The sequence below is a fragment of the Copadichromis virginalis genome, linkage group LG1 (assembly GCF_057382275.1).
Source record: "Copadichromis virginalis isolate Kocher_CV1m ecotype Utaka linkage group LG1, C_Virginalis_male_GT1.1, whole genome shotgun sequence".
Classification (NCBI taxonomy): Eukaryota; Metazoa; Chordata; class Actinopteri; order Cichliformes; family Cichlidae; genus Copadichromis; species Copadichromis virginalis.
Window position 1 is genome coordinate 40,792,504 of NC_140618.1, and position 14,991 is coordinate 40,807,494.

The window sequence follows — 14,991 nt, forward strand, 5'->3', positions numbered from 1 at the left end:
CCGGCAGAACCAGGCTCAGGGAGGGGCGGGGCCATCTGCTGTGATTGGTTGGGGTGAGAGAAGGAAGACAGGATAAAGACATGCTGTGGAAGAGAGACAGAGGTTAATAACGGATATGATTCAATGCAGAGAGGTCTATTAATACATAGTGAGTGAGAAAGGTGACTGGAGAAGAAATACTCAATGTGTCAAGTCTACACCTATTGCAGCATAACTAAGGGAGGATTCAGGGTCACCGGATCCAGCCCTAACTATATGCTTTAGCAAGAAGGGAAGTTTGAAGCCTAATATAAAAGCAGAGTTAGTGTCTTTGACACACCACGGACCCACACAGCGTTCAATTATAGTTACACAGTTCATTTTTACAGCGTGTCAAAACACTAGATGCTTTTCTTCATGGCAGCTCAGCCACACAGCTTCCTGTTCGGTGCTTCGACTGCTCTCAACAGCTTTCCAGCTGTCTCTGCAAACACCCACACCTCCTCTGCAGTCACAGGTAATTCCTATTAACCAAAAGCTCAGGTGTCACATTGCTTGATAGAGTGCTTCATACCTTCCCCGTGTGCTCATACACCCTGTAGAATAGAATTTGGTGTGGATGAAGTGTTTGATAAAGATGGAAAAACAAAAGCAAAACAGTGGAGCTGAAAAGCTAAAAGAGAAAAAGAAAACAGATGAAATCGAAACAGATGGAGCAAACCTTGTCAAATTAACCAACATATGTCCGGGTAGCTGCTGCCGAATCACCATTCTCTTCTGTACTCTCTTCTGCTCATCGAGTTGTGGGGGCACTGGAGCCTATCCCATCTACCACAGGGCGAGAGGTGAGGTACACCTCTCGGATAGTTCACCAATATGATGCAAGAGTCATTCACACCGATGGGCAATTTAGAATCACCAAATAACCAATTTAGAAACATAACCCCCATTAATGACATGTTTTTATACTGTAGCGGGATGTAGAAGCACCCTGAGGAAACCCATGCAAACATGGACATGCAAAGAGAACTGAAAATAGATAGTGGAGTCAAACTCAGGACCTTATTGCTGTGAGGCAACAGTGAAAACCACTGCAGCAATAACATCAGTATCAGCAATGACTGGTACCAAACCCTGGCAGTTCCAGGAGATTGCTGTTATATAGGTGAGGAGGGTGTACTTAATGCGGCAAGAAACTAGACAGAGGGACAAGGAAGAGATTCAAGTGAAATCAATGTTTCCTTTGACCATGGGCCATTCCTCATGGCTTTTAATTGTAACAGTTTTACCATAATGGTTGTACCATTGAAAACATCCTGACACAAAGTTTGACATCTTGGTTTGTCCAATGAGAAGTGACAACTTAATAGGATTGTTAAGACTGCCAGGAGGATTGTTGGTGCCCCTCTCTCGTCTCTGGAGGAGATCTACAAACAGTGCTGCATACGCAGAGCTATCTCCATCATCAGAGACCCCCACCACCCCTGGCAAGAGGTACAGGAGCATCAGCTGCAGAACCACCAGGATGCTGGAAGCGTTCTTTGCACAAGCCGTGAGACTGATAAACACGGTGCCTTGGTTGTACCTCAGGAGGTAGAGCAGGTCATCAACTGATCAAAATATTAGTTGTTAAATCCCTGGCTGCTCCAGCTAACCCCAAGTTTTTCTCCAGTCCATCCATTGTAGCGTGTATGCTATAGAAAGCACTTAAGGAGAAGAGAAATAAAAGGCTGCTTGAATGAATGGGAGGATGAGGTATGTTATATAAAGCACTTTGAGTTATTAAACTATAGATTATGTTAATTTTACACATTAACTTCATATAATTTAAGACCAAAGAGTCTTGCTGACAGATTTCTTTCATTTACTACTGTATTTTTTTTTACCATGTAGGAAAAACTGGCCGAGGGCCGTTTTCCTATTCTCCTGATTGCTCCTATTTGCAATCAGGAGACGCCCCCTGCTGGTCATTAGAATGAATGCAGTCTTTTAGACTGCAGGATAAACTTATGTAGGTGCATAAACAGTCTAATCTAAGAACAACAGCCACAACAATGTTGTCAGAGATGAAGTTCTGAGTTAGAGACATTTAGAGAGCATGAAAAAAAATTTACACTACATTTAAAATATATATATTAACAACATCGTGAGCAACAAGGAATCACACTGAAGTACTGTAATCAGTTTATTGGCAAAATGAAATATGAATCCATTTGTGAGTACATACTTATGACACCAACAAGCTATAATTGAAGAAGGCCATGTACTTCTAAACAGATGTATCCTTTTGTGTCTTAGAAACCATTACAAGGTTAATGGGATGGTATTTATGCGACTGTAAACAAAACAAAACAAAAAACAGGCCACTGAGAAAACCACATACTGGCTTGAAATTAAAATTGTACACAAATGAATGCCAAGGATCCGTGCTAAAAAATAGTCCCATCATGTCACACAGTTCACAAGTGGTTACAATTAATGTGCTACTCTTCTCAAACGTCTGGATTAAACAAGGTTCCATACTTCAACCTAAAAAGGCTCTATTTGCTTGTTTAAAAATGCCAATAGTAAACTGCAACACTTTTAGAAGACAAGTATCTTTTTAGTACCTTATTATTTCCTTTATTATTTTCAGACTTAAAAGCAATTAGGAGAATGGGAAAGAACGTCGTTTAAAAATTGAAGGAGAGACCTGCTGCCATAGAAAATACTGGAAGGAATACTTTGGGGACTCAAATTCTTACAAATAAACACTTAAATTCCAGACAAACTACTATAACTTTACACAATAACTCAAAACACTGGCATATAAAAATAAAACAAAACATCCACCGAGTGGACTTTCCAGAGTCGTCAAAACTTTGCTTTTCTCGACATTTTTACAGTGCTGCAGGCATCTTATCATTAGAAGTAGATACAAACACAGGAATTCCTTTTTCTCTTTTTCTTTTTCAAATGGCCATCATGTGAGATACATGCATATATATTTTTGTGAATGATTTGCTAACAATAGTTTGTGTTTCATTCGAAATTCAGTCTTTTACAGTATATTGTCAAAAGCATTGGAATGATTAACCATAAAGGGTAAAATCTCTGAAATGATTCCATTGGTTGAATTTCTCACAGCTGTTTACCTAAAACGAACATGATGGCCAAACTGGAAAGTTTTAAAATTTTGAAATTTCAATGGCTAATTTTGCTCATTAATGCCTCCAAAGGAAAGGTGAATCCATTTTCACTTCACTATTACAGATGCACAGATGGTTTACTTTCAGATTTTCAAGGGAAACTAAAAGCATGCAGCAGCAAGTTGGCACTGTGGAAACCAGCAACACTGGCAGGGAAAGAAATCCTCCAGTACGACACCTTTCTTTATTAATCTCCTCTAACCCAGTGTCCTCTCAGCATTTTTCAGCTTTGCGCTTTGATCCAAAGTTCAAAACTATAAGTTTTTAAAATAAAACCAGACTGACAAAAAGCCTTAGAGGATAAAATCGAATAAAATCTAAGGAAAAAAATAGACATATTTCATTATTACCCTTGGATACAATTTCGCCAAATACTTTGCTCCCTATTTGTGTGTTTCTTGAGTTCAGTAATGTAACTTCCTCCGCTGAGCTTCAGTATTTTGGCACTTTGGTATAATCCTCCATGTGGACGTTCCTGCACAGGCAGATGGACAGGATCATCCCCAGCAGCTGTTGACCAGAGAAAGACACTTTGAAATTTCTCATTTTTAAGTTATTTATTCATAAACAACTCAGATTGTTCATCTTGAACAAACTCAATCTACAGTTTCAATACATTGGAATTACCAGGATTTCTCCAGTCTGATATGAGCTTATTCTTAGTAGCAAACATTAAAAAACACAGTAAACTAATAACACAAAGAGTCTTTATTCCACTCACTTTGCATCGAAGAACATAATTGTTGGTGAACTTTGCTTTTTTTTTCTTCTTCAAAACAAATATTTGTGACAAAAAATTGTCAGAAATTTATGAAAAAGTTCTGCATAGCGTAACGCCACAGAAGTGTATGAAAGTGTGTGAGAGCAAAGAAAACATCAGAGCTTTGTGTCACAACACTGTAAATAGAGGAACTGCTCAGCCTTCACTGAGTGATTACTCGGTGTGTTCAACAATGACATGAAGGTGCAGCTGCTTGTTTTATTAAAATTGTATTTGACTTTAATTAACAACATTTTATGATTAACAAAGAATCCTTTAGTGATGTTGAACTGTAACAGGTATTATTTTGCATATTGTTTGTTTCTGTAAACTACTTTCATGGAAACCCAGCTAGTTATAGGTGAATGAGAGTTAATGACGTTGTACCTCAAGAAGAGTCACTCCAAGGCAAATGCCTAACACAACCCCAATGTTGGTGAGGAGCCACCTCTCCACGCTGGCGGCACATCCCTGATTAAGACAAGAACCTTATTGACTGGAAATGCATCTAAGAGACAGCAAGTATGTGAGATGAACGGAAAACACCATTTACCACATCGTATACAGGCCAGTCAGGTGTCTTAGCCTCACAGAATCCACTGTCAGAGAAGTTTCCAGAAATAAGTGAGATGTTCTGGCAGGAGCAGGGAAACAGCAGCTGCGAGCTGTTGACGATGACCATGTTACCACTCCAATCTGTACGATCAATCCAGCCACAACACTCCATCTACAGATGGGGAGAGTTAAGCACAGGTTTCATTTGTAACAGCCAATGTTTTACTCTCAAGGACGTTTGACTGGCACGGCTGATGAAGGGGTTGACACATATCATTCTGGAACAGCTACTTTTGGCCTGATTTCATGTTTTTCAATTTAACACCAATGTAAACATTTCTGAAGAAAATATCAAAGTATTTTATTTACAAATGTTATTAATCTACTTTCATATTTTGAAATGAAATGAAATTCCTGTTAATGTCAACATGTTGCCGGGGAGGTTCTGACATCACACAAACCTTAGTTCTAGTTACTGTTTCACTTGGAAAACACTGGTGTGAACCAGGATTAGACAAGTTAAATGCTCAGTTTGCTCTCATGTAGTGTGAGAATTTTCTGTGATTACAGATGTCTGGAAGCCTTTAAGATCCACACAATGCAGTCAAATGGAGTATTTACAACATGCAGCTATCTTATATTAAACATTATATCGTAAGTGTGTTGAGATAAGGTGACTACACACTAACAGTGCAAAAATTTAAACTCAGGAAATCTGCTGATTAAAATAACTGAGGTTTAGATTACTGAAAATTAAAGGTTGATATTAAGTCATTTTTGCTTATCAAGACTGCAAAGCTATTTTGTCACAAGTGACCGAATCTGTTCATATAAAAATGAAATCTGATTATTTCAGAAGAAACTGGCTGAAAAGAGAAATCTAGAGAGCTATTTTAAGCTACATTACCTTCTTTTGGAAACACATTGATGGAGAAGTGGTAAAAGGCAAAAGTACTGGTCCTTTTATAACCCTTTACTACGTTACCTGAGCACCCTTCCAATGCCCTGCTCTACCTCCTGAGCTCAGTGGAAATTAAGATTGTTATTGCTCAGAGTACAAAATAAATTTTATAATATATTTCAGACAGATTCTTATTAGGATAAAAGATCTGATGTCTCAACAGGACCTGGAAAAACTAGTCCATGCATTCATCTTTAGTAGGCTTGATTACTGTAACAGCATCTTTACAGGTCTACCTAAAAAATCAGTCAGACAACTACAGCTCATTCAGAACTCTGCTGCTCGAGTCCTCACTAAGACCAAAAAAGTGGACCACATCAGTCCAGCTCTGAGGTCTTTACACTGGCTGCCTGTCCGTCAGAGGATAGACTTTAAAGTTCTGATGCTGGCCTATAAAGCTCTGAATGATTTAGGACCAAAATACATCAATGACCTCCTGACCCAGTATGAACCTTCCAGATCCCTCAGGTCATCTGGATCCGGTCTTTTATCAGTTCCCAGAGTCAGAACCAGACACGGAGAAGCTGCATTCAGCTTTTATGCTCCTTATATCTGGAACAAACTCCCAGAAAGCCTCAGATCAGCTGAAACACTCAGTTTATTTAAATCCAGGTTGAAGACTCACCTGTTCTCAGCTGCATTTGAATAAAGCACCAAATCCACACTTTTAAGCTTAAATTTCAAAACTTACATTTAACTACTGATCTTATCTATTTCTGATTTTATCTGTTTTGATTGTTTGTTTGTTAATTAGTAATTTTGTTTGTTTGCTTGTTTTAATCAATTTTAAATCATGCTTTTTATTTGTTCTTGTTTCTAATGTCTCTGTAAAGCACTTTGAATCACCTTGTTGTTGAATTGTGCTATACAAATAAACTTGCCTTGCCTAGTCTCTTTAGAAAACGTAAATTCAAGTTAATTTGTCTTCTTTGTCTCATTTAGGTTTTCAATGCATTTTCCAGCATCAGCTGACAAGAACAAGTCTAACTGTATAGTTACAAAGTGTAAAGCATCAAATTCCCCCTGTTAAAAATGGACTTTCCTGTGCTTCTAGTTTCTAGCTAGGACATTTCTGCCATTTTGTACCACTGAAGATATTTTTATTGATGGGTTTGTATTTCAGGTCCATGCTTCCAACTCACGTTAGTCTGGATGAAGTCCCAGGCCTGCTCTGTGATTGAACTGTTCCCAGAGTATTTGTCCAGTACCTTAGTGATGACCTTGGAGATCTGCTCGTTGACCTGAAAGACAGCAGGCTGCCAGAGTTGGTGAAACATGTATTACCATAAACATATAGGCAGCGTAATATGCCCACACTGTATCCATGTTTGAGCCAATGTGTCTCTTTTGTGTCTTCTTTTTGTGAATATATTGTTGGATGGATACCATTCAAATGAACTAAATTAAAACGCCCTCACTACATGCTATGCCAGACGCTAAGTAAAATAAAAATTTCTCAATGTGGCATGTTTTAAATCTTATTAATTAGAAGGACTATGTGAGTTTTTGTCAATCATAACAACAATATTTACAGCCCATCGTTGTATTTTTACTCAGTTGTATATAGTATTTGTATTTGTATTCTATTTTTATCTTATTGTATATTTATTTTATTTTATTCTACTGTATATAGTATTTTATTTTATTCTATTCTGTACAGTTGTGTACTGTATTTATTCTTATTGTATTCTAATTTTTGCCTCATAACTTTTGCACTGTCCACTTCCTGCTGTGACAAAACAAATTTCCCACGTGTGGGACTAATAAAGGTTATCTTATCTTATCTTATCTTATCTTATCTTCATTTATAATATGATGACTAACATATTGTGTAGGTCTTTCTTAGAAATATTGCAGTTCATTTGCAAGAAAGTACAAAAAAGGTTCTTCTGAGAATAATTGGAAAACATAGCTATACTTATTTTACACAAGTTCAAAAAGTTTATGAATGCAAAAAGACAAAAGAAAAAAGAGAAGGACTGTAGGAGCAGTCAGCTTCTTCAGGTCAGCAGATGTTTTATCTCAAAATAAGCCTCTTTTTTTTGTTCAGGCTGAACAGCAGACATTTGCATCCAAACTTTTCACCAGAATTTATATTAGTTTACACTCTTTGCTAACAGAATACAGTTTTGCTCCTGCACCCTACGAGCGTCTGCCAGCACAAATGAACCTGCTGCTAGTTGATCAGAGACATCGAAAAAGGCCAACTGAAGACCGGACAGTCCTGATCCTCAAGGACCCCCAGAAAGGGCCGATCCCATCCAACTACCAGTCTCAATAACCTGCTTCAGCACCACATGGAAGCTCCTGTCAGGCATCATAGTGGCTAAGATGAACAGGCACATGGCTCAATACATGAGCGGGGCATAGAAAGGAAATGGCAAGAATACCAGAGGCGCGAAACACCAGCAACTGGTAGACCGAGCAGTTACCCAAGACTGCAAAACCAGACTGACCAACCTGTGCACTGCCTGGATTGTGACAAGAAGGCCTATGACTCGATGCCCCACACCTGGATCCTGGAATGACCTATACAAGAGCAGAAGAACCCTAAGAGAATTCATCAGGAACTCAATGGGGATGTGGCGGACAACACTGGAGGCCAACCTCAAGCCCATAGCACAAGTCACCATCAAGTGCGGGATCTACCAAGGAGATGCTCTGTCCCCACTGCTGTTCTGCATAGGCCTGAACCCCCTCAGTGAGATCACTGACAAGACTGACTACGGATACTGACTTCGGAGCAGTTGTCAGCCACCGGCTTCCTGGATGACAAAAAGCTGTATGCCAAGAGAGAGACATGGATTCGCTGATCCACACCACCAGGATATACCGCAACGACATTGCAATGTCATTCGGACTGGAGAAGTGTACTTGGATGATAACAAAGAGAGGGAAGGTAGTCAGAATTGAGGGGATCGAACTAGCAGAAGGCAACATAAAGCGCCTTGAGGTGACTGTTGTTGTGATTTGGCGCTACATAAATAAAATTGAATGGAACTGAACATTGCAGACATTGAGGACAGCTACATGTTCCCACAGGCAAATGGGAACCATGAAGCTCCCCCTAGGAAAGCTGCAGTCACCAAGTACCTGCAGAGGACCAGGCAAAAGAACAAGATCCAGGCTATCTACACCTACACCCTGTGGGGTTAGGTTAATTGGTGATTCTTAATTGCCCATAGGTGTGAATGTGAGTGGTTGCCTGTCTCTCTGTGTCAGATTGGTGATCTGTCCAGTTTGAACCCTGTCTGTCACTATATGGCAGCTGGGATAGGCTTCAGTCACCCGATGACTACAAACTCCCAAGATGTGAAGTTAGTTCAACTCTGATACATAAAGATTATGAGGAAGAATAAATCACCAGCCAAAACAACGTCTGTAGAGACTGAACTGCAGAGGTAGCAAAAGTACAAAAATTCTGCACTTAAGTAGAAGTACAGATACCTAAAAAGTACTCCAGTAAATGTTGAAGTACTGAATGAAATGCACTCAAAGTAAAAAAGTAACTCTTTCGAGGATGTTTTTTTTAAACAGCTTATTTGTGTAAAGTTAACTGAACCTGTTATGTTAATGTAATAACAAAATAGCAAGTGGGAATACAAACTTTATTTTAGTCAGAGTTTTTTATTCTAATTGTCCTCAGCTTGAACCAATTAAATAGAAATGAGCAGAGAAAAAGAAGGAAATCTATTAAAATCTAAAATCTATTTTCTGTTGCCTACATTGTAGAGGGTGACTTTGCTTCTAAACAGGAAAATGAGTACAGGGTTAAAGTGGGATACAGCAGGTGGGGGAACCCTAAGACTGATTGTAATGGCTCAGTGTGGGGAAAACAACTCATAACTGACGATCATTTCTAATGTGAGCTCCAGTAAACTCTTGGCTCTGACGGAGGCGGTCGCATCTTTCCCCGTGTCCCTCACCTTATCTTTCCTGCTTGGCTTCTCATGTCCTTCTCTAGTCTCAACTAACTTTAAGAGAGAACCTCAGAGAGCTTCTCCATCTTGTTCTCTAAAACCTAAAGAATTATGGATTTGATTAACTGGTCCCTCAACCCAATTGACACCCTTTTGTCGACGAGAAGCCAGGATTCGAGAGAGCCTGATTGTCCTGGAGGGACATTTCCTGCCGGATAAACGATGGATGGGTGGCAGCATTGGCACAGCGTTTTCCTGGCGGGACTGTCGATTGAGGACATAGAAGATTTATACCTATTTGGAACCATGATAACAGGGTTCTTGCTGATCAGAGCTGGCTCGGCGCTGGCTTATCAAAGATTAAAGAAAGCGATTACAGCTGGTCAAAACCCCACAAGGCTGGCCACTATGATCGAAGCGACGGGAAATACCGCTTATGACCTGCAGTCATGCCAGCATTGTGCAAAAAACAAAAACAAAAAATCCCCCAAAAAATCAAAACTCTCAGCCACTTTCAACTCTAACTATAGTGCATGGTTTTGCCTCCTGTTATGTGACATCCTCTGGGATTTACACGTACAGCACTGCCTTTCATGTGTTGCTGTTTAGGATCAAATCGGTTTGATGTTTGAAGCCTTAAATCTGTCAAATCAAAATTAACGAGCCTGTTCTGAAAATGTAAAGAGTAGGAAATACAGATATTGGTTCAAAAATGTAGGGAGTCAATATAAAGAGAACTACTCAGTTAAAGCAGAGATACGTGAAAATTCAAAGTACAGTAACAAAGTATTTGTATGCCATTATTTAACACTTCACATCAGCTAAGCATTTATTGTTGGACCAATGACTGAAATAACTCATAGCAGGAAGGAGGTTTGGCCTGGACTTGAGCAGCAGACAGTGGCTGAGAAGACCTTCCAACAGAAGTTCAGATACAGTAAAAGCTGACGTCCTTTTTCTTGTAGTGTTCTGCTTTCATTTGTCTGTGTGAACACAATCTCCTGGCTCTCTGAGCAAAAGTATAAAACGTAAAGTATAAAACGCTTTGACACCCAGTACCCAGCTCGTATTTGGCAAAAGGACTGACTTTGCAGTTGATATAAACTAAAGAAAACCTCAACCCTCATCTCTCAAAATAAACCAAGAAAAAACAAATAGTAAACACTTTAAAAACTATTCTTAACCATGAAGCTTTCACTGTGTTTTACTTCTGGCTGAAATACCTCAAACTAAATAACTAAGTCTGAACACTGCTACTGTAGATTTTTTTCTTTGCATGGTGGGTACATTTATCACAGCATGTGGATGAACTCAAGCTTGCAATATTTGAAATGCCATCACTCACCACATCCTTCTGAAAGTAGATGAGGGCACCAGCTGCAAACTGAGTGATGAGGATGAGCAGGATGACGCTGAAGTACTGAGGAGGATCACAGAGAACAGTGAATACAAAAATTTAGGGGCATGTGAACAGCTGTATAAATAAAACTGAATTGAATTAAATTGAAATTGAACAGTCAGACCCACCTCTATATGTTAGTTAGTGGTACATACACAAGCATATCCCTCTATTATGTTTTACTGTTGTCAAGAGGGAGAGCAGCAAATAAACTCCATATCCAAATGCAGTTTTTCCCAGGCTGCCAGCCGTGCCAGCGCCATCTTACCCTCCGACCATACATACATTACACAAACATCACATGGGGAAGACAGGTCAGAGAGGTATAGCAAAGGAAACACACGAGGAAAGACGAGGAGAAGAAAGAACTGCCCCCAGACTGAGCTCCAACAGGGAGATCAGTTTGAGAACAGAAAAAGAGAGAAAGTGTCCCTTCACCCGGTTAAGCAAAAGTCAACAATCTTCGATCAACGCGGACGGCCTTAAAGGAGGAACAAAGAGTCCTGACAACAATCCTGTTATCATGGAGATTTTTGTTGTTCCAGTCAGCTTAGACCTTGGCAGGCCTTCAGCTGGCGCCAGTGGGATAGCCGCATGAGTGAAGATGAATGAGTTCAAGTTCAAGTTCAAGGTTCAAGGTTCTTTATTTGTCACATGCATAGTTATACAAGTATAACACACAGTGAAATGTAGCCTGACACGCTCCTCGACATGTGCAAAAATTGGGGGGGGGGGTGTAGAGGAAGAACATTATATATATATATATATATACATATATAGTATATACACTGGGTGAATGTGCAGTAGTAGCAGCAAGCAGGTGAATTCTGTACATTAATAAGAATAGATATCTGACTATTTTACAGGATATTATACAATGATTGGGTTTAGTGCAAACAACTGCATCCAATTTTTACAATTGGTCTAATGTCCGTCACTGGTCACCAATTCTCTCAATTCTTTTTGTTCTTCTCCAAGATCTTATCTATATTGCGTTCAAAACACAGTCTGAGCACTCACAGTCCTGCCAACCGTCTGTCATGTCGGCCAGCCTTGTGGGATTTTAAACAGCTGTAGCCGCTTCTTGTTCTTCGATAAGCCGGGTCCGAGCCAGCTCCAATCAGCCAGAACTCTGTTATCATGGTTCCGAATTGGTAGATGTCGTTCAATGTCCTCCATCGAGAGCGTCACCAGACACACGACGCAACCGACCATCCAGTATCCGGCAGCAAACGTCTCCGCAGGACACTCGGGCTCTCAATTCCGTTACGGGACCAGTTGATCAAATCCATAATTCTTTAGGTTTTAGAGAACAAGACTGAGAAACTCTCTGAGGGTCAGAGAATAAGCAAGACTATACAAAAGATGAGAAGCCAAGCAGGAAAGATAAGGGAGAGGGAGAAGGAGAAAAGTGCGACCGCCTCCGTCAAGAGCCAACAGAGAAAAGAGAGCTCAGAGAGAGCTTTTGTGCTCAGAGCTGTTTGTTTGTTGGTCTGAGGCAGCCATTCTTTAAGTTAAGAGCGCTGTGGCTCACTTTAAAAAAACAGAATATGAAGATAAAAAGTCTTTTCCTCCTTCCTGTTTTTTTTTTTTTTTAATATATTGTTAAATTTCAGATCCATCCATCTATGCAACCATGTTTTAAATGTTTGATTTTTAATGGCAACAAAAACTAAAATTAAGCATTTGTGATAATTGGCAATGTGTGTTTCACATCATTGGGAAGGAATTCTGGCCCACTCTTTGCAGAATTATTTTAATTCAGCCCTGCTGGGGTTTTCAAACATGAACAGCTTGCTGAAAGTCCTGCCAGTGCATCTCAAGCTGATTCAAGTCCAGATTCTAACTTCAGAGGTGAACCTGCTGTTGTGCTTTGACTCATTATCCTAACCCAAGAGCACTTGAACATCCTGTCATTCTCCTTCAGAATTTTCTGGTAGAGACCAAAACTCATGGTTCCATCGATTATGACAAGTCACCCAGCTCCTGAAGCTGCAAAGCAGAACACCACACTACCACCACCACGTTTGACTCTGGCATAATATTCTTTTTGTGCAACACTGTGTTAGTAACCAGATACCAGATGTAACACCAGTTGTAACAGGACACAAACCTTCAGTCCAGAGAATATTTTCCCCCAAAATGTTGGGATCGAGATGTTTTTTTGACAAATACACTTTTGTGTTCTTTTTGCTCAGCAGCGCTTTTCGCCTTGGAACTCTCACGTGAAAGCATTTTTTGCCCAGTCTCTTTCTTACTGTTGAATCACAAATGATGAATAACTGACCAAATGAGGCCCTATTTATTTCCCCTAATAAATGAAATGACAATTTTGAATTTATTCAGGTTATATTTGTCTTATATATAAGATATATTTAGTTTTATAATCTGAAACATTTAAATATCACAAATAGATGGGGAAAAAAAAGAAATCAGGAAGGGGGAAAAACTTTTGACAGTATTGTAAATAAATGATGTACAAAGTCTGCTTATTGACAAAGTCTCCTATCATCAAGAAGAATTGGCTGTGTGAAGCCTCAATCACTACTTTCACAACACTTAGAAGAAACATTGTAGAGATGCTAGAAAAAAAGCCACAAAAATTTACAGTGGACTGCTGAACACTGGATAACAACGGTACTGATAAAAGGGCACAAGTGCTCACTGGAAAACACGGTGGCATGTTTCAAGTATGCAAGACACTAACCCAGGTTTAGCCTTACTCTGGCCTGGGTGTAGCTGCTGAATGATGATATTGGATAGAATGGAAGTTGGTAGATAGTTTGGTAAGCGCACGTGCAGATACCAAAGTCCAGATCTCACTGTTTTGATGTCCTTTCTGTTTGTTTCTCTTCAGCTATCTTCTACCTTGTCTCCCTCAGTAATGTATTTGCAGCTATTACTCCACAAGGGTGTGATGCACAATCTCCTCTCAATAGCTAATGCCAAGTTGTGTCTTCTATTTGAACTCTGGGAAACACTGATGTGAACTTCTCTCCAGGTGATGGAACCTCCCTTCCAGGTGAATTGTCAACATATCGTTTGATGTGTTTCTCTGTGTGAACTCGTACACACTTTTATTGTTGTGGAAATCTTCTGGACTTAAAGTACTGCGATTAGCTGAACTGTTCTTTCCAAAACATGCAGTAGTTGGATAAGCTCTTAAAGTAACACAGCTAATGGTCTTCAGTAGTGGTGCAACGGATCACGGTTGATTCATAATCCGAACCGATCCCACTCCACGGTTCGGTACGCACGTGATCCGAAGATTCAAAAACGAAGGAAAAAAAGTATGTGTATGGTGCGCGTGGTGGGTCTGTCAAGCGGTTGCGCCAGCGGTCCAAGTGGAGGAGCAGAGGAGGTTGCGGCATTTAAGCAGCCCTTTGCTGCCCAGTCCGACCGGGCTAAAGCTGTTACAGAAGCTACTGGGGTGTTAGCTGCAGACGGGAGGCCGTATTCTGTTGTGCAAAACAAGGGGTTTAAACGGTGATGAACGTGCTTGAGCCACGCTATGATATCTCGTTGTGCGTCCACTTCCGTGACAAGATCGTTCCAAGCATGTATGAGCAGGAGAAGTTTAAAGTTATGGCTGAACTGTCCCAGGCATCTTCTGTCTGTTGCCCTAACTACAAATGGGTGGACCTCCAGGGCAACGGAAAGCTACGTGACCGTGACCGCTCATTATATCACAGCGGAGTGGTAGATACAAAGCCCTGTACCGTATTGCATGGATTGAGTCTTGAGTTGAATGTTTTTAATAGGCAAAAAATACTTAAATAAGTTAATAAGTTATGTTAAGTTTGCTGATCCGAAAATTGATCCGATCCATGACTTAAAACCGTGATCCGATCCGAACCGTGAGATTTTTGATCCGTTGCACCACTAGTCTTCAGTAAGGATGCAAAAGTTAACTATTGACAGGAAAACCTTTACATCATTTATATTTTTTCATTATCATGTCTAAATGGGGACGGTACACACACATACTCACCAGGCTCAGCAGAGAGCGGACCTCATAAATGGCCCCCAAGCAACCGAAGAAGCTTATGAGAATGGGGAAAGCTCCAACTCCTATCAAAATGTAGCATGCCAACTTCACATCTGTGGAGTTTTCTGAGGATCAGCAACAGAGATCTCAGGTTACAAACTGCAAGCTGTCAGAGCGTGTGACTATGGCTACCATACTGTTAGGATATACATTATGCTTTTTGTTTAAGTAGCAAAGCACA

The 14,991-nt window shown here is 40.1% G+C and overlaps 1 protein-coding gene across 1 annotated transcript in view; it reads right to left on the minus strand.

The window, feature by feature from the left end:
• Positions 1-2,151: 2,151 nt before the first annotated feature.
• LOC146719306 (CD82 antigen-like) overlaps positions 2,152-14,991 on the minus strand; it is a 43,634-nt gene continuing 30,794 nt past the window's right edge. The window contains exons 4-9 of the mRNA XM_085463184.1: positions 14,754-14,875; positions 10,709-10,783; positions 6,586-6,684; positions 4,481-4,654; positions 4,315-4,398; positions 2,152-3,677 (exon numbers count right to left, since the gene is read on the minus strand). Coding sequence (XP_085319310.1) covers positions 3,600-3,677; positions 4,315-4,398; positions 4,481-4,654; positions 6,586-6,684; positions 10,709-10,783; positions 14,754-14,875 — 632 coding nt within the window. The 3' untranslated portion in view covers positions 2,152-3,599. The remainder of the gene's footprint in view (positions 3,678-4,314; positions 4,399-4,480; positions 4,655-6,585; positions 6,685-10,708; positions 10,784-14,753; positions 14,876-14,991) is intronic.